General features: G+C 38.9%; 2 protein-coding genes across 15 annotated transcripts in view; one reads left to right on the forward strand and one right to left on the reverse strand.

The window, feature by feature from the left end:
- The first annotated feature begins 118 nt into the window (after nt 1-118).
- On the forward strand, nt 119-23,224 carry NEXN (nexilin F-actin binding protein). 14 transcript variants are annotated; one of them, XM_039556293.1, is made up of 14 exons: nt 119-207; nt 7,471-7,552; nt 8,628-8,819; nt 8,961-9,042; nt 9,129-9,277; nt 10,661-10,702; nt 11,817-12,011; nt 12,091-12,264; nt 14,601-14,786; nt 18,694-18,894; nt 20,207-20,428; nt 21,513-21,698; nt 22,274-22,631; nt 22,740-23,224. In XM_039556293.1, exons 2-14 carry the CDS (start codon nt 7,526-7,528, stop codon nt 22,751-22,753), a joined length of 2,028 nt encoding a protein of 675 aa, XP_039412227.1. In that variant the 5' UTR covers nt 119-207; nt 7,471-7,525; the 3' UTR covers nt 22,754-23,224. The 14 variants fall into 14 exon arrangements, with proteins under 14 accessions (XP_039412227.1, XP_039412234.1, XP_039412230.1 ...); XM_039556296.1 differs by lacking the exon at nt 119-207 and adding an exon at nt 227-299; XM_039556297.1 differs by lacking the exon at nt 119-207 and adding an exon at nt 281-299 and having other exon boundaries at nt 7,475-7,552.
- The window catches only part of FUBP1 (far upstream element binding protein 1), a 34,194-nt gene continuing 20,229 nt past the window's right edge, over nt 13,126-27,090 (reverse strand). Inside the window, 2 exon segments of the mRNA XM_039556302.1 lie at nt 13,126-14,072; nt 26,553-26,600. Of these exon segments, the coding sequence (XP_039412236.1) occupies nt 14,055-14,072; nt 26,553-26,600 (66 nt within the window). The 3' untranslated portion in view covers nt 13,126-14,054.

Below are 27,090 nucleotides of genomic sequence, written 5' to 3' on the forward strand. Positions count from 1 at the left end.
TATATTCAGATGTAATAAAATCACGTTTCTGCCTCTGCTTTGTGAAGTTCCCAGCGACAGGCGCTGCTTTGAGCCACCGCGCTCTGCCTCTCGCCGTCTGGCACTAGGGAGATTCCTCCCCGCTCCATCAGCGAACTGTCACATTACTATTATTAGTTGATCGCTCTCCATGTGCCATTAACCGACCCGGCACCCGGACCGCCGTAGGTATAAAACCCCGCGGGCCGGCAGAGCCAGCGCAGCGGAGCGCTCCCTGCGTGCGGGGCCGGGGGGAGCGACGCGCCGGGGCTGCGGCGGCGGTGAGTGGGGCTGACCCGCGGCTGCCGGGCCGGGGCAGCCCCGCCGGTACCGGGCCGGGGAGCTCCGGGCCGTGGCCGGGAAAAGCCGCGGTGATCGGGAGCAGCGCGGGCAGGGCGGTGGCGGGCGGCGGCTGCGGGCGGTGGGTCTCGGTGTCCCCCGTGCGTCCCGCGGAGCCCCCGCCCGCCGCTCGCCCGCTGCCCTGCGGCAGGGCCGGCGCGGCCAGGGACGCGCAGCAAAACGGCGGCTTCGCCGGCCCGGTTATTTATAGCTCGGTGCTGCTTCCAGCCCAAAATTAGCCTGTTGGCCGGGCTGCTGCCCGCGGGGAGGGGGGCTGGCTGGCTGGCTGCCCCCCCCACGCGGCCAACGAGGGGCCGGGCACGGCGCGCTGAGCCGCAGGGCCGGGGACGAGCCGGGCCGGGCCGGGCCAGCTGCCGCGGCGCGGGGCTCGCCTGGAATGCGGGCGCCGGGCGCGCGTCGCGACTTTTATGGAAAGTTGCAGCGGCGGAGCGGCGGCCGCAGCCAAGGGGCGCTCGGCAGCGCAGCCCGCCCGCCGCCGGAGCGCCCCGAGCCGCAGCGCGGGCAGCGCACAGGTAAGAGCAGCTCCGCCGCCGAGGGGCACAACGGGGCTCGGCCCGCCCCGCTCCCCTCCCCGCCGCCGGCCCCGCTGCCCCGGCGTGCGGCGGGGCTGGGGATGGGGCCGCCTGCCCGGCCCCGCTGCCCGCGGCGCCCCTCGGCCGGACCCTCGGCGGGAGCGCCGTGTCCTCTCTCCGCCGGGAGCCGGGCGGCGGCGGGGAGGGCCCGGGAGGGGCAGCGCCCGGGGGCGGTGTAGCCGCAGCCGAGCGGGAGCGGTGCCGGCAGGGGCCGGGGCCGGGCGCTTGTGCAGCGGTTGAACCGAAGCCGCCGCCGTGCGCGGGGCTCTGCCCGCCGCCGCCCCGCTGAGGCGGCCCCGGGGACGCGGAGCCCGGGAGGGCCGTCCCGCCCTGGCGTGAGGGACCCGCGGTGGGTGATGTGCGGCTCATAAAAATTAGTTTAAAATCCCATAAATCCCCGATTTTCATAAACCGCGTGTCGACATGCGGAGGAGTTCAGTTTTGTTGGTGTGGTCTTCAGCAGCGAGGGCACGCTGAGTGCGTCCATTGGTTCTGCTTCACCCTGAAGTGATGGCGGTAAAACAGAGTGGCTTGGAAGAAAATATTCGGCTTCTGGGACAGCTTGCAAACTATTTATTATCACGTTTGTTTTCGGTAAATAAGGGCTTCTTTTTAGCCAACAAATGTCGAAAAAAGCGTGTTTAATGAAGCATGTCAGAATTTCAAAGATTAATCAGAAAGTATGGTAGAAAACATAGTACTCAACCTTAGATCTCAGGTCTTAAGAGACATTAGATCTCCTAGAAAATTGTGCAGTGAAATGAAATTATGAATTATAATTAGTCATAGGAGGGCCAACTGCATCAATTAAGGAGCATGCAGAAGTATGTGAATATGACTGGTATATGTAGAAAGCACAGTCTGGTGAACTATGAAAGCTGTGTAGATGGTTTAAGACATTAGTAAGGAATACTTGTGGTCAGACTGGCTGTGGGGAGGCAGTGGGGAAAGCTCCTGGCATTGGGAGAGCAGTGCAGGAGGCAATGGAAGTGACCCCTGCACCAAAGGCACCCATACCTGCTCAGGTGAAGGTGGTACACATGATCCAGCTTTTACAGGCATCAGCACCACCAGCACGGTGGGGTTGCTCAAGGGGAAGCAGCAGCGTATCTCTAGGAAGCCCTGGAGACCTCTCCTTTGTGGTGGAGGCAGAGCTCGGGCCATGACCACTCTGGGTGACCACCCTGGCTTCAGTCTGGGTTGGCCAAGAGCATTTCTGAGAAGAGGCAGAAAGGCTGTGTCCTGTCAGCAGGGAAGATACAAATTGCAATAGCGCCTCATGTCCAGTATTTGGATTACCTTGATCTTTGAAGTCCTGTCAGTGAAGTCAACAAAGCAAATGGTTCATCTTCAGCTGCCGTGACACAGCAGGGAATGGAGGAACTGTGGTGTGGGGCAGAATATACTGATTTTTGTCCTGGAGACCTCAGTTCACAATTTAATGCCACTTGCAATTAGGATCAGCAGGTACCATGGAACATGAAATCATGGGCCAGAAGATCCCAGCAGGACTTCCCCATTACCAGAGCAGTCTCTGAACTCCCACCACATTTGCTCTGGAGCCTGTGTACCCCGTAATAGCATGTGAAGAGAGTAAGGAATCAACAGACCATTTGTACAGAGAAGGGTGATTACATTCTTTTAACAGTCGGGCTGAATGGCACTGTTGCATTAGGAGTGTTTATAGCTATATAAAACTTAGGCATCCTTCATAAGAAGTGTGTTTTTATAAATGACACCCTACCTGCAAGGACTGCTCTACAACAAAATGGGACTCTCAATAAATATTGAAGTGTGATAAATTCAAAGATTGAGGAAAATATTGTGTTCGAAATTAAATTATCTGGGTCACTTGTTGGTAAGCATTCTGGTCTTTAATTGTAAAGACTTAATGAAGGAAATACTAGTGAGTGGAAGTAGTTTTGCATTTTGTATTTATACAAACTGTGAAGTTTAGACAGCTGGTATTGATTGTCATAACTCACTGGCTTCAGTGGAGCTGATGGTTGATGCCAGCTCAGGATCTTCCCCTATGCATGATAATTTTAGTATCTCCTTCAGTATCTGTAATTTGGTACAACAACTGGTAGTGTCATTCCAGACCAGTTACAGGGAGGACATAAATGATGCCCATTTCGCCTCCTCTTTCCAGTTCTGTTTAATATTTTGTTAACTATTTCAATGCTGTGGACTGTTTGCCTCTCCTTGGTGCTTTGGCTGCAAGTAGTGAGTTTCCAACTCTCACAGTATGGTTTTCTCGTATGATGGAGTCTTCCCTGCAAGTAGATCACAAAGAGGAGACAGATGGTAAATGTAACTTAGACTGTGCCATGAAGGGCTTATTTATAACTCACAGTACCCAGTAGGAGAGCAGGGGGCCTCCCGAAAGGAGAAATCACAGAGGAACAGGACCTTTTTCTAAAGTCCTGACTTCATACTCCTATTGTAAAGAGTGGTGTTCAGTTCAGGGAAGTGCTGGTATTTTTTGTGTCTCATGTGAGGATGTTTATCATGCCCCTGAAAAACAAGAATATTTTAAAAGAAAGGGAATTTTATTATTTATGGGAAGGTTTTTTTAATCTGGTTAAAGCTGCACAACTTTTTTTGATCAATTGAGGACTCTGACCTGCTTTCAGAAATGGAAATTAATTAAATTTAAGGAGATGGATTTTGGGACTTGTGAGCCATCAAACTTTCTGTGTCCCCTGAATGGTTTTCTTTTTTGACTTTTTTTTGCCTGAAGTAAAATTTTAGGGAGGCTGCATGAAAAGTTGAAAAAGTGCTATGATTGTAACAGGTCAAGACATATCAGAAGTGATCGCTTGTCTATTTACTGTAAATGAGTAAGATGTTTGAAAACAGTAATTTATCTTTTTACAGAATATTTCTAATCTGCTGCCTAGTGTCCTATGCATTACTGGTTTGTATTAAATTTTCACTTGAACTTAGAGATCCCTCTCTGCATTACAGCCAGTCAAGTCTAATGGCATTTTCTCTTCATTCCAATTCCAGAGGTACAACCATCGATCACTGGATGCAAGTCAAATTTTTCTTGAGGAGTGGACCTTGCAAAGGGGCCCTGTAGTCTGGTACTTTCAGTATAAACATTTTAACACCAGACCAACATTATCAATGATGTGTCATTTAATTGTAGGAAAGGTAAAACGTGGAGAGAAAAGAAATTACACTACCGTCAGGTGAATGCTGGATGTCAGATGAGACTGGGTGTGCAAAGGGTAACAAGCTGAACTCATTTTTTGATCATGGTCATGTTCAAAATTATAGTCTGGGGTTTTTTTTGAGTGGGAAGCCTCAGTGAAGAGCTCTTACAGTTTCTGCTGAGGTATGTTGATCGTGGGAAATAAAAGATGAGACTGAATATTAAGATTGGACAGCTTTGTAATAGGAGAAATAGTTTCTGAAGTAAGAAACTAAACAGGAAGACTTGTGTTGTCTCAAAAAATAAGAATTGCTTTTATTAGTTGAACTCTGGGAAAATACAAAACAAGAATACATACGTATATAAATGCACAACTTAAAAATATAACTAGTTCATCTAAAAGAGAATTAGTAGGTCAAGGTTTCTTGGGTTGGAAAATCTATTACTGCATACTTTTGCAAAGCTATTGGCAGATGAGGAAGGCACTGTTCTTCCACGATTTGTAGGTGTCAGGACTTCTGATGTAGCCACTTGGGTTTTCTCAGCACCAATTCATTGACTGTGCTCCTCTCCTGATGGTGAGGCAGATACAAAGGAGCTTCAGTCCACAATGGTTTTTCCCGAAGCTGTGGCCACTCCCTCACAGACCCAACCCAAAACTCAAGGAGTGCTTCTTTTTTACTTAAAGATTTTGTATCGTCTTTATCGGAAATGACTCATCTGCCCTGAGGGGTGCCTGAGGCAGGGTCCAGCTGCTGGTCCTGCTCAAGGTTTAGTGGCCATGGAGAGGGATGAAAGTGAAACATGGGTGGTATCATGTTTAGCAATGCGCTGGTGCTTTGTATCAATATCTTTTAGCATCAGAGGTGGAGGTAGGATGACCTGTAGAGGCAAAATGCCTTAGAGCCAGCTGGCTAACCTTCAAACATATTAAGAGTTAGTGATGCCAATGAACTGGAAAGCAGCCTAAAGTAATAGCAGATATGGCAATATTCCACATGGCAGAAATATATCTGCCATCTTGAAGGCCCACAACCTGTTGGACTGGCACTATTTTGGAAGTTCAGACAGCAGGAATTTGCAAAGAAAATTTCTTCCAACATTCACACTTTTAGAGAAAATTTGAGATTTGTTATCCCACTGTTAAGAGGTTCAGGAAATTGGAGCTATCAGAAAGGTTCAAGACAAAGTCTTGACTCATGAATATAATCTTCTTACAATTAATTGCACGTAATAAACCAGACTTTGGAATAGTCAGTTTTCAAATGACTTTAGGATGTAGCCCTGTCTATGGGGTACACTGCTGTGGTCAAGATTAGTGGTAACCTTACCTTGAGGTGTTGAGGTGAAACAGAATTTCTTGTGACAGATTATCTTTGAGTCTTCCTTCTCTGCTCCAGCCCCATGTCAAGGGTAAAAGGTCTCTATGTCCCAGGCTACTTCAAAGCAAGGATTGCACCAGCTCATGACAATCCTTTGTTTTCTGATGGGTTCCTGCAGTAAACCTTTGAGTCAGCTGCTGTTTGTAAAGTACAAGGCTAAAGGTTGCCAGCCCCAAGTAGGGAAGGAGCCATTAAAAGAACGGAGTAGCAAAAGAAGAGATCAGAGAACTGTCTCTAAGACCTGCTTATGAAAATACAGAAGTCAAAAGATTTTAAGTAGTTTTAAGGTTATACTGATCACAGTGGAGATTTTACTTATATGCATAGAAATCAGCTAAAGCTTATAAAGATGTGCAAATCCTGCACAGTGTACAAGTGTATGGTAAAGCCTATAGGGACCCTGAGGCTACAGAATGCTGATGCAATTACTTGCCTTTCTAGACTCCACACAATTCTAACATGCTATTGCTGACCTGAAACAATCTCAATAGGAACTGCCACTTAGTGATTATATGTTCATGTGTTCACAAGTGAGAAACTGAGATGCCTTGGATTCCTATCAGTCTACAAATGAGGGAGTGGGGTGGGGGTGGTGTGACTTTCCATACTAACTTGTTGAAAGGGAACACCAAAGTGCTCTCCAGAACATCCCTGTTGAAGCCAAATTTGAAGAGTTTAGAATTTGTAAATCAGGGCAAGCGTTGGCAGCTAAATGCTCTTGCTTCATATGTTGTGACTGCTTTCATTGGGAAAAACATCCCATGATATCTTAGAATCCCATTCTATCTGCAAAGCTACAGCAGTGCTGGTGACCATTGGTGATGCTGGTGTATTTTTGAAGAGTTTACATGAAAACAACTCTTAATATTAATTATTTTTAAAACCACATAAATGTTTCTGTGTTCATAATCTGTTTGCAATTAAGAATTAGAGAATTTGAAGAATAAGAGTTTAGCTTTCCATATCATGAAAATCCCTGACTTCAGTTCCTCTAAACGACAAGTGAGAAGTCCCTTCCAGTGGTAAGCTACTTTTGCAGCATTTTTCCTTCGAATCTTTGAGCCCTTATTTTTACCATGTTTGGCACACTGAGTTTTTAGGCTTTCCTGGGACTCAGAGGATCGATACAATACGGACAGCAGTAGCACTGGAGTCATGTCATGATTTCCTTCCTCTCACAAGCTCTGATAGATCTGAAGTTTAAAAGAAAAGAAAAAAGAAGAAAAAGTGCCTTTCTGTTAGTTTCCTAGTAAAGAGTGTACTTTAAAATTTCTAACAATTTTCCTTTAAAAAATGCTATGCAATTTCCAGATCACAAATTATATAAATACTTTATCTGTATGTGGCTTACCTATCCCATTTCATAGTTTTTAGCACTACTTTTCCCAGGAGAACAGCCCTCGGGGAAGGGAAAGCATTACTTTGTAGCCGTGCGTTGGGTGAAGGGCAGAGCCTTGCCGCGGGCCGGAGATGCGGCTGCGGCAGTGACACGCAGGTGGCTCCCCCGGCCCATCTCTCCTCCTGCAGCCGCACAAGGGCGAAGCAGCAGCGCGGGGAGGCCGGGGGCTCCTGGCCTGAGCTCTGGCAAAGCTCCTGCAGTCGCAGCCCCGGCTCACAGCTCGGCCCGGAGCTGCGGGGACATTCCTTCTGCTGCCCTGAGCACCGGGAACAGCAGCTTTGCAACAACCAGCCAGGGCAGCCAGAGTTTGGCTCCAAGTTGTTAGTTTTTTTAAATGGAAATTAAAACCCAATACCTAGGACTATACAGAGGAGTTATGAGCATGAATAGTGAATCATAAGCTTGTTCTTTTAATTACTGTGGCATACTTAGAACCTATTCATGTCTTCAAAAGCCTCAGAGGACCAAGTGAAATTGTGATACATCAATTTCAGCCTATGCAAACTTATTTACAGGAAGATGGTTAAAGCATCATTTAAAAGGAAAAGAAAGGAATATAATGACAACTGTTTCTTTCAGGTAGAAACTGAAAGCCATCTTAAACACACCAGGTGCAGAGCACAATACAGTAACCATGAATGACATTGCACAGAAAACTGAGGTATGTACCAATTTTAAAGTAATCAAGGCAATGTAATAATTTACAACTGATGCTTGCAAAAATAAGAATTAGAAATAATTGTAAAAGACAATTATTCTGGAAGTCTGCTGGTATTGCCACTATTTTTAGACAATGAAAGGGGACTTGTAAGTAGCATAAGATTGATGGAATATGTGAATTATGTTCTTATTAGAAAAACATGAAGGAGGAGGACAAAATAAAGGCAACGAAATATGAAGAAGCTTTAAATGTTGGTGGCGAAATTCTGGGTAACATTTGCATGATTCTAAAATGTAAATATATAAGGCTACTTTCTTCTTCTATATAGACTTACTGAGTAGCAGGAACAAAAACTTCTGGTGTAGGTGGAAAAATATGAAACATGGAACGTTTTTAGCCAGTTTTCTCAGTATTACTTTATTGAGAACATTCCCGTTGTCATCACTGTAAAAAGAGAAAACTTCACAGTAGTTCTGAAAGCGGGAACCTTTGGTGTTTGGACACCCACAGAGTAATCACTGGCAAAGCAGTGTCCATTTGTTATATCAGCATCAGAGCCCTGATAGTCCAGTGATCTTTGCACTTCGTAACATAAAATCACTGGGCTTCTGGTTTTCTCTAAATAGTAAAAAAGTAAGCACATAATGTATTGGAAGTTTTAACTTAAGAAATATTACTGCTTATTTAAAAACTACAGACGGCTGGTGACGTGTTGCAGAAAAACTCCCATACATATTGTATTATACATCTATGTCTTTATATCCCTTTTAAATGTTAGGGGCAGAGAATCTCTTTGGTGTTTGCTTAAGATTGAAAGCAACAATATAAATCTGTATCTAATTTAATAGTTTAATATAATGCTGAATATTGTTTTGGATATTTTAGTATTTATGACTGTTTATGAACAAATACAATGATGCTTAACTGATGATGGCTTGTGGCACAAAGTTCAAAATATCAATTGCATTTCTGTTTTATGTTCTTACATTCTTTCTAATCCAACTATCAGATTATTTCTATCCATCTGTTTCAACTTTCTTTTTCTTATCTTCATTTCTTCTATATCTTCACCAAGATTCTGCTTTCTTCATCTAAACCCGTCCAAAAGTCCTATGTGCCCAAGCTTCACAAGGGTGATGTAAAGGATAAATTTGAAGCTATGCAGAAAGCAAGGGAAGAAAGAAATCAAAGGAGATCTAGAGATGAAAAGCAAAGAAGAAAAGAACAATATGTTAGAGAGAGAGAATGGAACAGGAGAAAGCAGGAGGTTATTTTCTTTGCTAATATTTTATGTTATTTTAATACTTAATATTATATCCGAAAATCTATTTACATTATTTTAAGACAGTAATATTGGGGTTTCATTTAAGTTATAAAGACGGTTTTCTTTCTGTGTTTCATCAACTAGATGAAAGAACTGCTTGGATCTGATGAAGACGATGACACCAAACTATCTAAAATAGAAAAGGGTTATGTTCCAAAGCTAATAGGTAAGAGAGGCCTGACTTTCAAGGCCACAGAGTTCACTGGGTAAGTATGAGATGGAACTGCTCAGCTGTGCATTTCATGTCCACAGGAACTGTTAAAGGCAAGTTTGAAGAAATGGAGAAGCAAAGGCAAGAAGAAGAAAGAAAAAGAACGGAAGAAGAAAGAAAGCGCAGAATTGAACAAGATATGATCGAGAAAAGAAAAATTCAAAGAGAATTAGCAAAAAAGGCACAGGAGGTACGTTCATCTGACCACAACAGTCAGGATGTAATTACAAAAAACGTGAAAAATGTTTTGTATTGATCAGAAAGATTAGACCTTAAGATTTCTGATAGTAGTGATTTCCATGATTTACATGGGAGATGCTCAGTGGGGTGGAAGTGAGCTATAATGTTCAGAGAGTCTTCATTTCTTTACAGTACCAAATTGCTTTTAAGCTCTAAAATTGAGTTACAGATGAAACTGGGCAGGCATAAACCTGGTAGGAACCAGGCACAAATTTTGTTGTCATATGCATGTGAGTTTACTAAATTAATTTGAAAATGTTTCTTGGATTTTATCAACTCTTACTTTAGACAACCTTTGCTTATAAATTAGTGAATACAGTTCAGTGATACGTGAACTAAGGCAAGCAAGAAGTAGTAGAAAATGCCACTGGCAGGCAAAAATGAGAAGACACTAATGCAGTACTAATGCAGTAAAAATCATAAATCATGAAGATCCAGATCATGTTTTATTCCTTTGCCATTTTGTGAATCATCATTGCATATATATACATACATATATATATATATATATATGAACAGACTCCCAACTTTCGTTGATGCCAGTAAAGCAAATTCTGTCTTTTGTAGAATTTTGTGAACGGATATCAAACTTAATTCCTTTTGCAAGTTTTCTTCAGTGCTGCAAATACTGCAGTAAGAGTAAACATTTAAATGACAGACTAAATACATAGGCAAATTTCTATTTAACCAAATTATAGTAGTACTTCATTCAGGTGTGAATTTGTTGTAAGAAATGAAAAACAGTGCTATAGGAGAAGTCAGTTCTTGGACAGTGTTTTCTACTAGAATTTCTAACATTGTTAAAACTGTACTTTAATTGGCATTGCATCTAGCATATATTTAACCTAACCTGCAAGGCAGAAGTACATACACATAAAATTTTTAAAACTGTGTGAGTTTTAGACCATAACATAGACACACCATAGGAAGTAAGCACAGCATTAGGCTTTTTTCAGAAGTTGAGGGGAAGACAATGTCACTTGAATCAGAAATAATCAATACCTTTGCTTTAGATTTTTTTAAAACATTTCTTTTTTTTACACAATTCTGCAATATTTAAATGAAGAATGGACAACTCAAGTACTGTTCTTGGTTCAACACTGTGTTGGGAATGCTTTAGCAGACTTTGTGTGGGATGTTTTATGTCTTGTTGCCTCTTCCTCGACAAGCTGACCTATCTGAAGTATTCCAACAGAGGTTCTGTCATTACCATCTCTGTGAATTTACGTGCTACATACATATCACTGATACAAAAAGAATTTCCAGTTCTATGCTTGCAACTCTAAGGCAAAGAGCCAAATTAATGTAATCCTATGAAATTCTCATTTAATAGATTGATGACTTTAACAATACGGGAACTGAATCAGCAGCTGAGGTAATCAGATTTTTTTAAAGAAATGTTCACCTACATTTTTATTCACTTTGTTCTATTATTGTAATTTGGGTTGGGAAAACTTAGAAAACAGCACATAAATACCTAATTAAAGTTCAACCAAGGAGCTAACAAATTTTTAATGTTTATGGAACTATATCTGTACTTGAAATCAGTATCTTGAAGTCTGAAACAGCCTGGACTATGAATACTTTGTGGTTAGTTAAAAACATCTAAAATGTAAATATTCAAAGCCACCAGAATTATTTGATATCTGTTGAGAATGATACTTTTAAGTCCTCTGGCTTTGCAAAGAATTATCTTAAAAGCTCTTTGCCTTAAACTTGAAATTAAAGGGGGATTCCGACAATATGCAGATGTTTAAACACCTCACTCAGTAACCTTTTAAATTTTTTTACTAATTTACCATATGGGTTTTAAGTCTTGCAAATAAATGTTCAATTTCAAAAGCTGGGACCAAAGGTCCTATTGTCTTTCACTAACACAAGAAAATCACACTCCTACTACAGTTTTGGAAAGAAAAAACTTAAACCCCCAATTTCATCAGTTTTAACTTACTCAATAGTATGAAAAAATATGGGTAAAATATATTTTGGCAAGTAAGTTGTAAAAATAGATGTGAAGCAGCAACATCCTTCAAAAAACAATTACTCTACCTGACAAATTGTATATTAGAAATTAAAAATTATATATTTCTCTATTGAAGTATTGGCTTATTCCAGCCGCAGTTTATTATCATTTACATAATAAATGTAAAGACTGGAAGTAGAGTGTGGTTACAATTGCTGTCTATTCAAAGTTGTTCTTTTCCAAACCTTGAGTTTTTATAGCTAACTGTTAATGAAAATCTATAAAGAAGTCAAGGAATTTGCCAGCAGTTATGTTTAAAATATAATTCAGTCTTGATACTCTTCAGCTATTAGAAGAAAACTAGTGACTGCCACAGGCAGATAGATTTATTCTTGTGGTTAATACTCAACACAAGTAAATCTTTTGGAAGCTTTGTGCACACAGGTTAAAACATCAATTTCATTAAGAAATGAGTTTATCTAGAAGTCAAGTTTCATGAAAATATAATAAATATCTTTTTGGACAGGAAGGGGATGATTCACTGCTAGTTACAGTAGTGCCTGTAAAAAGCACCAGGACACCTGGGAAGACGAAAATAAACTCTGAGAACACAGGGAAGGAGAGAGCAGAACAAAGAAAGACACAGGATGAAGAGATGAAGCTAAAATATGAGGAACAAAACCAATTCCTTAAGGAATCCAAGTGCCTTTCATTTGTCAAGGTAAACCAGTCATCCACAACCACCTATATAATAGATATTTATTGGCTTAAGATACGACCATTTCATTTTTCTTACACAGGGTGAAAATGAAAACAGTGAAACTCAAGAGCCTCTGTCTCCTGGTAAGCTGAAAGTCACATTTGAAGAACTGGAAAGACAAAGACAGGAGAATCAAAGGCGGCAAGCAGAGGAAGAAGCAAGGCAGCGTTTGGAAGAGGAAAAACGGGCCTTTGAAGAAGCCAGACAGCGAATGGTAAGTACAAGTTATGCTCATGTTGGTACAGAATTTGCATATAGGATATGCTTTTGCATTCTTTCCTGTATGTGATTTTTCTTTTTTCTTATTCCTTAACTTTATTTCCAACTGTTAAGAGTCCAAAAATGAATTTTTGAAAGACATTTTTGACCTGTGCTCTAACTCAGTAACCACACTGGCATAATACTTTAGAGATTCTTTCAGTAAACCCAAGAAATACAGGTGTTTTGATTTTGTCAGCAACGTAGTAGGTTTTCTATCTACACTCTCTAATATCTTAAGCTATAAGCCTTCAAGGAGATGAGTAGCTGGCTGTTTTGTTCTGAAGTAGTGCTGCAGGTGATTCAGTAACCAGTTTTTGATGCAAATGTTCCATAGTAACAGAATGCTATTTCTTATCCCCATATTTATTTGTAAATGTGATAAAGATATACATCAATTACAACTCTCCTCTTATGAAGAAAGGCTAATAAAGATCAGCTCTCTTGTATGTACTGACATAAACAACAACATACTATAAATTACTAGATAAAGTCCCCCCAATTGTCGAAATGCAGCTCACAGATCCTGTTTTATATTACTTGGAAAACTGCCTCCATATGTGTTCTTTATCATAAGTCAGAGTTGTATTAGATCAGCTATAAAAAGACCTCACTATAGTTTGTTCTTTGATCATATTGAAGGAATCATACACTTTGTATTAACCTAAGATAACCAGATAGTTTAGTTCTGTATTTCCTCACTTTACCATACTCCAGTTCCAATAGCGTTTTTGAAGTATTTGAATACTTTTCCCCTGTTCAGTCATGATCACTATGACTTTGTTAATTCACATACAAAATTCACATACAAACAAGATTAACAAGAAATGAGATTTTAATCTTACATAAAAACTTGGAAAATATTATTTATAGGAATTTGCTAGCTTCAACAGAGTATAATTATGCATGAACAGTCTTGGAAAAACAGCTCTAGATGACTGTTTTGATTATATTTCAAAAACATTCAAAACATTTATATTCCACAGAAACAAACCAAACCAACACCACAGAACTTCTAGAAAGCTGAAACAAACGAATTCCCAAGTGGTCCATATTGAGAGAGTTCTAGGTTTAGGCAGATGCCCAAATTGTTTACTTCTTCATCTCCACCTCCAATAAATCACTGTTGTTTCACACCAATAACTTTGCCATTATGTCAATAATGCACTTTTTTCCTTTTTGTTTGGGGTCGGGCAAAGGATTCTAGTGAAGTAGAAGAGGGAAGAAACTGAAGGAGAGTGAACTTCATGAAGTCACTTAGGTGTTCTAACTGAACATTAGTTCACATCTCTCTTCCTTATGTTAATGCATTTATTTATCAAGTAATGTGAAATAATGTACAAATTCTCCACATCAAAAGAAATTTTCTAACATGCAGCTGTACTTGCCGACCAGTGGCTGTCAAAATTTGAAGTAAACATTTTTCTTAAGAATTCAGCAGTTAATTTTCTTCAATTCTTTAATTTCTTTCCCTTATGAATTTCAAATAAAATAAAAGATTTCTCTAATTCCCTAATGGGCTACCCCACCTACCAGTCCCAGGGCTGCTCACAGTATAGAGATCTGGATTATCAGTACTCTGACAGTTCCCAGTCTACTTCCTCCACTAACAGATAAAGTACTCTGGGATGTCCTCTGAAAGGGGTTCTTGATTGCAGTTTGCAAACCACAGGCTTCTCTTAGCAGGTGAGTGTTCACTGGACAGAAGCTATAGTGAAGAGATCAGAGTATCTCAATTCCTTTCCTTCAGTGATGATTAAATGTCTAAAAGGAAAAGAAACAAAAATCTCAGTCTGGAATAACAGCAAAATACTAATTGATTCAGTTTTGCTATAAGACTCTACAGCATTTCTTTAACTGGTGCACTGATGAAAACAATTTCTATACAAACAAAAAGACTTGATGGTATAAATGTCTATGAAAGTGATGTAAATGAAGTGAATAGAGAGTGATTTACAGTAAATGATCCAACAATGAGACCATAAAGTATGTACTTAATTGTCCAGCCTCTTCCTGATAACACATTTTTCTTTGAATTACACACTCAACAGATTTTTTGAAATTATAAAAGCTGCATGTAGGACACTGAAAATTTCTTTTCTCCCCGCCCAGCTAAAACAAAGATTAAAATGTTTCTCATAGGAACCTAACTCTTGATACATTTTTTTTCCCCCAAGGAGAAAGCAGTATTTATAAAAGATCAGAAAGGAATAGAGTATTTATTTACTGTAAAGGATACCTTTTTGTTCGGGTAAATGCTTTTTATGTTTTCCTCTCCCTATTCTCCTTAAGATAAATGAAGGTGGTGATGAAGAATCTGAAAACACTGTTAAAGAATTCCGCCCTGGTAAACTCAGACTCAGTTTTGAGGAGATAGAAAGACAGAGGAGAGAAGAGGAAAAGAGGAAAGCAGAAGAGGATGCACGACGACGCATAGAAGAGGAGAAAAGAGCATTTGCTGAAGCAAGGAAGAACATGGTATGGTATTTTGGTTTAGCACAAACTTTAATTTTTACCTAAATCGCAAACTGGAAAGAAGCTGGGAAAAAGCTTTAAATAAAGGTTAGGAATACATGCTTCCACTCCTTCATTAATTAGTTCACCTTACTATTTATTAGAAGGTAATAGGGTAAACTACCCAAAATCATCAGAGAACAATCCCTCCTCACAGAAAGCCTAGAGAGAATTTCAGATAATTTAGTCAAAACCAGGTATTATATCCAGTGAGTATTATTATGCTAGATGAAACAAACTTGGGAAGTGAAACGTTTTCACGAGAAGGGTTTGTTGGTTTGGATTTTTCTGGGAGAGCAAATTCTTTTATATCTCCATGTTTATCTCCCTACCTTTAGACAGTGTCCACCAATCATCTCTCACTGCTAAATCACAATTAATGGCATAGTAGAAAAATGCTCACTGCAAGTACAAATCTGCAAGTACAATGCTCACTGCAAGAGCCACAAATCTGTGGCTCTTTAGGGAGGAAAAATTAAGAAGGTTGAACCCAGCTCCTTGATGTTTTTAATGCTTGTTCAGAGAAAAACAAAAAATAACTTGTGGTGTTTACCATTAGAACACTTTGCAATACTATCTTCCCTTGACAAATACAGATTTCTGTCATATGCAAGGACTTCTAAAGTGTGAGTTAGGATTGTACTGGAGACAAATTTTCAGGGGCTTAGGACTCACATACACTACCTGAAAGCAGAGAAAGATGCCCAGTTTCAGAGGGTGGCAACTATTATTTATATTTAAAAAAAAAATAGCCACAGTGCTTTAAACTGTGGTCTTCATACTTACTCCAACCCCTCCAAGATTCAGCAGGCTTTTGGGTATAAGCCAGTTACTTCTTGGTGGACATCAGCAAATACAGTATTAAATGACACAAATATAAACTAGAACTAAGTAGTGCTTGTTTCAAAAGGCAAGGCAGGATGTGCCAATCTAGAACTGTGGAATAACCCAGTCATCTGGTAGCATCTCTCTCCATTGCCCTCTGTGATTGAATTGGGAAAGACCAACTGCATGCCCAATAACATTTTCTTAATCACTCAAAGCAATACTTGTGAGAGAGATGAAAACTTTGTATGAGTACTCATATTGCTGGCAGGGCTCCCTCTGCCTGGAAATTGGGCCAAAGATAAGACCTGTTTGCTGAAAGACTACCTAGAGAAGCTACAATGTAAATTTAATTTTATACTGTACAGAAAAATAGTGTCTGTCTGTATCTCCAAAGAAAGAAAATAGAACCTAAAAACATTTAAAAATACCCCCAAAACAAAAGAATACTACTGGAGACTTCTGCCACTACAATTTTTATGAAAAGGCAGTAGAGCACTAAAGGAAGCACAGAAAGTATGTGCTGCTTCTGTTTTTTCCTGCTTTCTTGAGAAAGTCTTTTTTGGCCTCAGTGTAGCAAGAAACTAAACTCAACTGTCCAGGAAAGAAACAGGGTTCAATCCATCAGATGCAGCACAGAGACTGTGACTACTCTACCTGCAGACAGTGAAAGTGGCTTGTAATTGAAAAAATTACTGAAATACATTTTCAGCATTTATGTACTTGAAAGTTCTCTGTTAAGTAGCATCCTGAATACAAATACTACATTTTCTACTACTTGTAACAGTTTTCCTTATTTTCCATGGCTACAAAATGTAGCAGCAATGCAGATATGTCCTAAAATGTTTAAAAATGTAATAGTCCTCTCTTTTAAAGACAGTAAAAAATGTACATTAAGCTGTTATTCTAGGAACTTTTTACTGTTCCTTCATTTTAATTTAGTTTTGGAAGTATACACACAGAGAAATGGTAGTATTGTGGCTGGAAAACACAAATGCCACCTCCTTTTGGATCTCCCTATTTCACACTTCCTTGTGCTATTTCCATGCTCCCCAGGACTAGTGTGATCACTTTTACACTGATGCAATCATCTTTCGTCCCCAACAGTACTTTTCTAATAGAGACTGCAAAAACAACCTGTCTTAGCACAAATAAAAAAAATTATTTCCCCGTTTGCCCTCTGAATATTTACTGACTGTGTTGCAAACCATGGTTGTTACAGGAATGGTTCTCACAACCAACCATTTCCACTTTGCAGGAAAAAAAAGCATGGCTAAAATATTTACTGACCTAATCACAGGGGTTTTGTACATCACACAACTCAGCTGAATCTTTGGGTTTTTAGCCAGGGAGAAGGTGGCTCACTGTCTTTTCATAACTAAGTCAGAAATACAGAGACAGCTGCTAGTGCTTGCTCACAAGCACAGCTTTCAAGCACTTATGGGCAAATTCTGAATTGATGCTTCTCCTGATCACTCAGGTTCAGTATGTTCTTGAAGTGATGAGCTCATGAACTAATGCATCACCAGCAAGAGCCTTTCATGTTTCTTTGCTAACTTAGTGACAGGTAGCTTCTAAAAACTATGCAGCATCACTAAAGTTTTCACTTGAGGAAAGAGTTCACAGCTTTGTTTTTTGACTTCACTTCTCCACAACACAATTTCAACAAATATGCTCGTATTACACAAAACAGATGAAGAATGGAAGGAATGGTGGTGCTGAAGCCCAATTGTAAGCTTACTCAGAGGGAAAATCTGAGTAACAGCTGTAGTGAATAGAATTTGAGTGCAACTGGGCTAAAAAACTACTGAAAGAACTATGGCAAATAAAGATATGGGCCAAAGTAAGTCAAGAGGGTGGTATGAACCAAGATGACACCAACAGCACTAAAAAGTGTGGGTTACAATGGCAGTAAGTAGCAATAAATAGTAGTGCCAAATGTCTATTTTCTGTCCCTTTATAGTCAGAACACTTTCTCAAATGGAAATGCTGCCCCTTTAATTACTTCAGCATTCAACTGATTACTGCTGTTGGAAATGCCTACAACTTAGGGCACATTGAGCTTTTCCAGGTTTGCCACAAGGCTTTTCAAACATGATTAAATAGTGCCATAAGCCGTATCACCCTCCTGATCAGTACACTTCACCTTTACCTACAGAACATTCCTGTTGAGACAATCTCTGTTAATAAGTTTATATAGTTACATGCACAAACATACATTAATTTAAGTTTTATCACAAACTTACTTTAAAAATTCCTGCATAACTCACTGTCACTACTGGCTGCTTTTGTAGTTTTGAGCTTCGTATTTTAGTACTTCAACACATTCCATCTGATAAAATACTAGTTCTTATACTTCCTGCTTTGGAAGTAATGAAAACTGCCTTTCCTAGGCCCTACTATCTTATGAATTACTCTAAAAGATAGGCCAGCTGCTCCTAATGCCAACCAAGCCTAACCCTGCTCTGAAGCCAGACAAGGATAGGGAAAGGAGGAAACCCTTGCAGGTGGGTGTATAAACCAATAAACTGACCACAAAACTTAGCATAACAATTTGTGCACAAAGAAGAGCTTCTTCTGAACGTTCTGTTCAGTTATCCTTAATGGGAATACTAATACTGCTTTAGAACAGGAATGTAATTCAGAATGCTTAAAAAAAGATTACAGATAAATGTACTTCAGCATTAAGAGCAATGACATTTTAACACAAACATTTTGTCTAATGATAGTCTGAAGTAAACAAGAATGAATTGCTTCAGGTCCTAAAGGTCCATTTAGAGGGCATCCTCCCACGCAGAGGGAAAATACCGCTTTTTAAAAAACCACCTTCATCTTCATTATAAAAGTTTAGCATTTAGTTAAAGTCAAACACAACCCCCCCCAAATCACTCCCTCCCACAACATTAGAGGAATACCCACATTGGCACAGTGCACCTTTCTGTACTGGAGCAGATGTAACAAAGCAGTCCCTTATCTTTAAGTACCAGAAGTGTCTGAATAGTGCTGTGATTTCATCACAGATATAATTAATGCTCTGAATTTCCAGCAGGTGCTGGATGATGAATCACCAGAAATGTTTAAAACCTTTTCTCAAGAATCTCTCATACCTGGTAAACTGGAAATTAATTTTGAGGAGTTGCTGAGACAAAAAATGGAAGAAGAAAAGAGGCGCACAGAAGAAGAGCGTAGGCAAAAGTTGGAAATGGAAAGGCAAGAATTTCAACAGCTGAGACAAGAAATGGGACAGGTTTGTACATCAAACGATACGTTAAGCATGCTCTGAATAAAAATAAAATAGATCAGTTTATTACTAAAATCTCAAAGTTTGAGACTGTAAATAAAAATTCCTTTAAAAGGAATTTTAAATTAATACATTCAACATTATGAAAAAGGAAAAGAAAAATAGAAAGCCTTACTTTTAAAACATTGTATATAAGGATATTTTTATCACTAATCTACCAGGAAAATGTGTTTATCCCTTGCCACCTTAGAAGTAACTACAGTTACAAATGTGTAACTTGGCTTTGCAGTAATTTCTGAAAATTCTGGAGTATTACTAAAATGATTAGATAGTATTTATGATATTGGGATAACAGAAATATCTAGTTCCCAAAAGACAATACAAAAATAAAAGTAGGAAAGTGAAAAATTCTTGCTTTTCTACAGGGAAACACTGTGCTATCTAATGAGAAAAGAAATACAATGTGCTCAACTTTTTTATGATTGGTATCAAGGGTTTGAAGACTGTCACAGATGATTTTAAAAATCACACACAAAATCTGCTTTACATCCCCAATGTTCAAAACATCACATTCATGAACTCTACACTTCAGTTTGGCTGTGGGTGGCAATTCTTTATTATTCCCTTTTGAATGTTAAGGAGAACTGCATTAATTTATTATGTTTGTTGCAAAGCTTGAGCAAGTAATAAAGTCTCTAGCTTGTGATGTTCTCAAGTAATCCTGGGGAAGCAGGGACAGGGACATCCAGCTAAAATGCATATACATCTTTACAATCAGTCAGAGGTCATAAAAGGAGGGAGAAAAATATCAGTAATTTTAACTTCAGATGTGGTTTGACTGCAGGACCCACAACTGCCCTTTCTTTTCCAGCCACGACATCCCGAAATGTCATTTACTTTTTATTGAATTAAAAAAAGATTTAAAAGGCAGTATTTTTTTATTTAACAAAACAGCTGTATTTTAGAGGATTACTTCATATTGCAAGTAAATAGAAGTGAATTCTGTATTCTGGGTAAGCAAGTTTTTTGTATTGGTCAGTGTCTGGTTTTCTGAGTCTGCGAAGGGCAGTTTATTGACAGCCACCCTTGAACAAAGGGCATATTCAAGCAAGATACTTTAAACTCTATCTAGTTATGATACAAACGCATTCATCATGAGATAGCAAGGAAAAAATAAATTAGAGGGGAAAGGTCTCTGTACTGATTTCAAATAACTAAGAGAACTGTAATGTATTGAATTATACCATCTGTGGGGAGAACAGGTAATAAAAATAACGAGGGCATTTTCCATCTTAAACATTCTGTAATTTCTTAACAGCTGGAAGAAGAGTCTGAAACTTTTGAGCTAAGCAAAGAATATGAAGAATTAATGAAGCTAAAAAGAAGCGGTTCTATTCAGGCAAAGAACTTAAAAAGCAAGTTTGAAAAAATAGGACAATTGTCTCAAGAAGAAATACAGAAGAAGATTGAAGAAGAGCGAGCAAAGAGAAGAGCAATGGATGAAGAAATAAGAGAAAGGGAAGCTGAAAAATTTCAAGAGGTAAGTTCCATTCTGTGTATGTTAATGATACACTTAACCAGCACACTAATGATCCAGGACAGCACACTAATGATCCAGGAGTAGGCAATGCTGCTGCTTTCATCAAATTTTGCTGTTTCCAAAATTATGTTTTCCCTTCTTTCCTCTTCCCTCCTTTGGATGCTTAAGGATATCACACCTCAGCATCCCTAAAAGAAACAGCACCAGTTTATTATCAGTCATTGGTCAAGCAGAGATCTGCTTTTCTGCTCAAAGCCCTCAATTCAGCATCTTAATCTGAAACCTGCCAGTGTGAGGGTTTAAAACATCTGTATCTGAGAATTACCTATTAATCATCACTTGAATTGCTTCTCCTTCTGAAGTCCTAATTCATTCTCTACTGCATGAATTGAATAAAAAATTCAATTACCAAACTCAAACAGTACCATTTGAAGATCAAGTCTCTGTCATGTATACTCATTCCCTACACTTCAGACCAGAACCTTGAGTTTTTCAGAGGGGAAACCCCAAGAAATGGAGCTGTCAGTGTAGCCCATCGACAAACTGGCCTGTGACCCATGAGCCCAGTGTGAACTTTTGTAGACGGAGCATAAAATTTTAACGGTACCAAGCCTGATCTGAGCCCCATTCTGGCTCTTTTCCACAACAGTCAGTTCAGCATCAGCTCAAAGCCTGTCCTATTTTTGAGCTTTTAACTTAGTGATTGACACGAATTGTTTTCATGAGGTCAACCATGTTAGGTGTTGAACCTATGCTCGTATCAATGGCATAAAACTCCAGTCACTGAGGATTTACAATTGCCAGGAAGTGCTCAATTTCTATATCAATAAAACTTTAGGAATATTTTTTTTACCTATGATTTTTGAAATTCTTTTGCCAAAATCTTGTCCTATCCCTGAGATGAACTATTACGAGACTTACCCTACACTCATTAAACAAACTTCTGAAAAAAACCCACGTTTCTGTGTGGCTTTGCTCAGTTAAAAAAACCTCTGGGAACACAAAACTAGTTTTATTATCATATATACGATAAAGGTAATAAGTAACAGTTAAGTCCTGTTTTTAATTATTTTTTTCCCCCAAGGATGATGACGTAGACGTGACACCGGCCAAGAAATCTGAGGCTCCATTTACTCACAAAGTAAACATGAAGGCTCGTTTTGAGCAAATGGCAAGAGCCAGAGAAGAAGAGGAGCAGAGGAGGATTGAGGAACAGAAATTACTACGCATGCAGTTTGAACAAAAAGAAATTGACGCAGCATTACAGAAGGTATAAATTGCAAAATAATATTCTCCAGTCATAAGTGTCATTTAACTTAGCTTACCACTGTTGGCAACACTACCAGATACAAAAAGGAATGTTTTACTCCTTCTAGCAGGTGCTAGGAATTGTTGCAATAATATAAAATTGCTTTTGGTGTTTTCACATACTGCCCATAATAAGAAGGAATGGTTTGGGTTGAAGGAACCTTAAAGATCATCTACATCCCCTGATGTAGCCAGGGACACCTCCCATTAGATCAGGTTGCTCAAAGCTCCATCCAACCTGGCCTGAACACTTGCAGAAGAGTATGAGACACTGCGAAGAAAGGTCATGTCATCCCTTGAATAACGTGAAGATGGAATTGACATTCATGCCTGTATTCTACACTAACATTCCAGCCTCATTAAAATGCATTTTACTGTCTGTGGCATATCCAGATTGGGTGCATTGTTACATAGGGAGGACAGATGTGGAATTTCCCCTTCTCAGAAACACAGTAACTTGTAATCAAGTATGTTATCACTAGCAGTCATAGTGCTATTGCCACTTTATATGCTCTAAATCAACTTATTTTAAAACAGAAAAGGGAAGAGGAAGAAGAAGAAGAGGGAAGCATTGTTAATGGTTCTACTTGTGAAGATGAGGATCAAGCTCGATCTGGAGCTCCTTGGTTCAAGAAGTCACTGAAAAACACATCAGTAGTTGATGGCGAGCCAGTGAGATTTACAGTTAAAATTACTGGAGAACCAAAACCTGAAGTTACATGGTGGTTTGAAGGGGAAATGTTGCAGGACTCTGAGGACTATCAATACATTGAAAGAGGAGAAACCTACTGCCTTTACTTGCCAGAAACCTTCCCAGAAGATGAAGGAGAATATATGTGTAAAGCAGTCAACAACAGAGGCTCAGCTGCTAGCACCTGTATTCTCACCATTGAAAGTAAGAGCTAGCATTTTAATTTGCTTAATTCCCAAATAGTCTTCTTGCATCTTTCCTGTTATGAAAATCTAACTACCTGTCTCTCTTAACCCTTTTTCTGTCTCCTAGCTGATGACTACTAATGCTCTACTTTAGCTGGAATCTTTCTTCCCCTCAACTTTCTTACTGCATTATCTCTTTCTCTGATGGGGCCAACTAAAGAAAGCAAGGATGTGCATTGATTTGTCATTCCTGCATCAGATAAGAACACCCTTCAAATTGTGAGAGTTCCCTACTAAATGCGAAAATTAGTATCAAAGGCTAAAAAGAAGAAATCAATGTATGAAAGATCAACTAAAGGAAAAAGCTGAATTACCATAGTGCTCCAGCATTTGAAGACCAACTGTTGTGTAACAGAATAAAGCTGAATACATGATCTGGAAACTTGTGTAGTAGTGTCAATCTACTGGTGTATCTTGCATGAGCACTAAATGTTTAAGCTGTTTTACTTTATCCCAGAGGCACTGAACTGGCAAAGGAAATACTTATTGATGATTTTCAAAAACCCAAGTGTACTATTTTTGAAGAATAAAAGATGACATAACTGCTCATCACTGCTTCAAGGAGCATTACTTCTTTTGTTTTAAAATGGGCTTGCATTGAAACTGTTCTGCTCTGATAGACCTATGCAGCTGATCATCTCAAATAAAAACATATCTCCCTTAGGTTTGTAGTAGTCTTCAAAGTACCAACACTTGCTTGTAAAACTTGGGGTTTTTTCATTGATTAAATGGCATGGGAACAGGTGGTGACATCTATGATTGGCTCATATTTTAAGGTGGTAAAAAACAAGCTTTAAGAAAATTATTTTCATAAAGTGCCTGTTTTCTCAATCTTAACGCAGTAAATTTACTGCCACATCTCTAAACACTGTCTTCTTAAGGCTACTATTTTTCTCTAACACCTCCTGACATCAACATTCATGTCACTCTGCTAACACCATCTGAACCATTCAGATTAAGCTTCCGGAGGAGTAACTTTACAAAAAAATAGTCACATTTTAAATTAAAGTACATGTGTATAGGCCTTGACATAAAGGCAAGCTAAGCTGCAGTAAGTTAAATGTATGCAGTCTTTTCAAAAAGAAATCTTCCTGTGGTTAAATCTGCTGACTTTCTTTGTACTGTTACCTACTCAAAGTCACTCTTCTGCCTCAATAAAAAAATGGCAACAAGCTGCATGATGCTTTGAACTAGTATTTACCCTAATAACCATATAAATATTTTACTTAATTTCTTGTGGGTGATATTCATTCACAAAGTACAGGTTGCTACAATATTTCTTCCTCTGAAGCTGTTATTTCAAAATAACAAAGGCAGGGATAGGAGCAAAAAAAGACAAAACCATTGCTATTATTATTCATCAGTTTACATTTATTGAGAAAAACCATACAAAAACCATTATACAGTTAATGTGTACCCATATTACATACAATGTCAATGCAAGCTCAAAACCACATTTTTGTAAAGCATTCAATTTACCTCAAGTCCAAGCTGCATCTCCCTAAGACACTGTTCCCATCACAGTTGCCTTTTAAAGCCAATCTTCTGTTTACACACGGGTAGTTTCTGCAGAGAACACTTTTCTCAGGACGAAAAGGCATTTCACATGCACGCAAGAGAAATATTTGTGCATACACAAGAGTTTCATAAGCTATTACTAGGGAAGAGGGAATCCTGTCAATTGTATGCTTTCTGAAAAGCCCAGTCCTCCCTTCCTCCCCCCACTTCCAGAAAAAAAAGCAAAATGGAAAAGCTTTTAGCATGCAATGGAAAACTGAAGAATTACTTCCGAAGAGAACAGGGGAGAAACAGTTTCTACCATCCAATAAAACACCACTAGTAAAAAGATGAAATACTTCAAGATAGGCTGTGCAAGTGAATCGTGATCCTGTCTGCCTGGACAAGTGAAACAGATGACTTATAATTTAGCTACACTAAAAAATATCCACCTGGTATTTTATTCCATGTCCTAGTGAAGTACAGCCTGCAGAAAGCATAAGAAAATGCTTTTCCTACTTGGAACATTATGCTTCCCTTCAAAACTTCTCTTACTCTTCACATTCCCTGTGGGACACTAAGGGGTGAGGGTGGGGTAAGCAGGAAGCATTTCAAGACACCTTTTGGAAAAGTTCACTGCATTTCTATGGAAGACCTGTTACCTTCTGGCTACTGGGGTAACTCCAATAATCTACTGTTGGCCCAGGATCTATGAGTTTGGAAACAGAGTTGGAAAATAAACACTATGCTCTGCACAAATCAGCATGCCTGTAAGCCCCGCAGTGAGAAAGCTGGAAGCCAATACACCTCAAGTGCTACACACAAGAACATCTCACCTTCCACACACTAGCAACATCCCAATACACTGCTTTTTCTTCTCTTATCTCCTCCCACAGGCTAAATTAACAATTGAAAGACTGTTCAGGATATTTTAGGAGTAACAGTTGAAGGAAAAAGTACCATGTAAAAAGGAAGTGAACAAATGACTCACCCCCACACTAAATTCATAGTATCAAAATCCAAATGGTACAAACCTACCCTTTTCTCATGTCAAAAATGAAGTTACATGTTAAGCTACAGATGAAATACTAAGTGGCTTGAGAAACTGAAGCACAACTATTAATTCAGTTCAAAAATTAGCTTGGCTGTTTAGAAGAATATAAAGTAAAATATATGGTTTATATTATTAAATCACAGTTTAAAAAACTTAACAGATTATGGAACATTTATGGTCAAACAAAGAATACTTAAAAGAATGAAGAGTGATCAAAACAAAAATTATACCCTACATCATTATGTATGGGATACATTTCAAATCTGTTATGCTTTTGCCAATTTTACCTTCTACATGGAGCCCTTCTATGGTCCATGCTCATCGGCTCACCAATGGCATACACTCAAAGGATTCCTCTTTACTGGTAGTAACTATCTCAGGACCTGATTCTATGAGCTATGATTTGGTGCTTGCAGCATCTTCAGCACTGTGTGTGAAAATGAAGGCAGTATTTTTGAATATTTTTCTTTGATGTACAGATAAGCAGGACTTTTGAAAGAGGAGCAGCACATTTCAGAAACAGAATAATGAACAAAAAAACCAAATAGATGCTGCTTTATGTTAAGCTAAAAAAAACCAACAAGAAAAGCTCAGAACAAAAACCTGTACCAGATCATCTGTAAGACATTTAACATTTTATACTATCAAAATATTCAGCAATTCAGTTAAAAGTATCAAGAAACAGGATACACTGACTGCTATAGCGATAAAATATTATTTGCTGTACTGTTAAGATTTAACTGGTGCTCATGCTTTTTCAGTTAAAACATACTCATCTCAAACTCCAAAACCTCTTTTCCTACCATGTCAAGTATGAATAAGCAAACTAAGTTATCTGAAGATTCCACTAACAGACTATAACTGTAAGACAAGTTATCAAGTTCAGTGATAACAACAAGAAGTCATTCTTTACATTTAGGTCTTATGGTTTAAGTGGGAATAGTGCCCTAGTATAAAAAAACATTTGTGAAGGCTGTTGACATTTCTAACCGAAGCAATTCCTGCATATTTGAAAGCGTTTGATTCTTTAATTGCAACAATTATCTATGTGAGGTAAAATAACAAAAATTACTTATTCTGATCAAGTTCAATTACTGCAATCTAATAATCTTCTCTTAAAAAAAAAGAAAAAGGAAAAATACATATTTACCTAGAAATAGAAACAGTTGTTTAAAAACTTATGATTTTCCACTCAAATGGAACCGTGAGTAACAATGCATTTGGGGAAGCAGCAGATTGCTTTTCAATACACAACCACAAAGATCTCACAGGGACAACATTAATGTACTGAAATATATTAATTTATATACTTCCTTAGGTTGTGCTTACCTGTTGCTTTTTTGCAGCAGAACCTAAGGTGGAAGGTCTGGGAAGGCACTGTGAAGTATAAATAATTGCACTGTTTGCAATTAATAAAGATTTTATACCTTAAAATGAATCAAAATCAACAGCCTCCATTTTGTGAATGATAAAGAATCCAGTGAATTTAATTTTGCTCAGTTTAGTACATAATAAATGCACCATTCTGTAAGGTTATCTACAAAATACCATGCAAAATACCTGAACTATTAAACTTAATACCCTACACTAAAGATAGCAAATACTGTCCTAGCCTTTTGCAAGCTACCAGCATAAGTCCTAATTTTAAAAGGGATAAAAATAATTCCTTCTATTTCTACAGCACAATACATACATTGCTGATTACCTGAAAAAACTACTTCAGTTTTCAAGCCTTAACTTTTACTTCTCTGTGCAGCCACCCTAAAAAAATTTGTTCTCAAAGCAACAACACGGTGTTCCAAAAATTAAAGCAATTAACAGTCATAGAATTATTTAAAACATACCTACATCACTACATATCTGCAAA

This window comes from Corvus cornix, chromosome 8, assembly GCF_000738735.6.
Source record: "Corvus cornix cornix isolate S_Up_H32 chromosome 8, ASM73873v5, whole genome shotgun sequence".
Classification (NCBI taxonomy): Eukaryota; Metazoa; Chordata; class Aves; order Passeriformes; family Corvidae; genus Corvus; species Corvus cornix.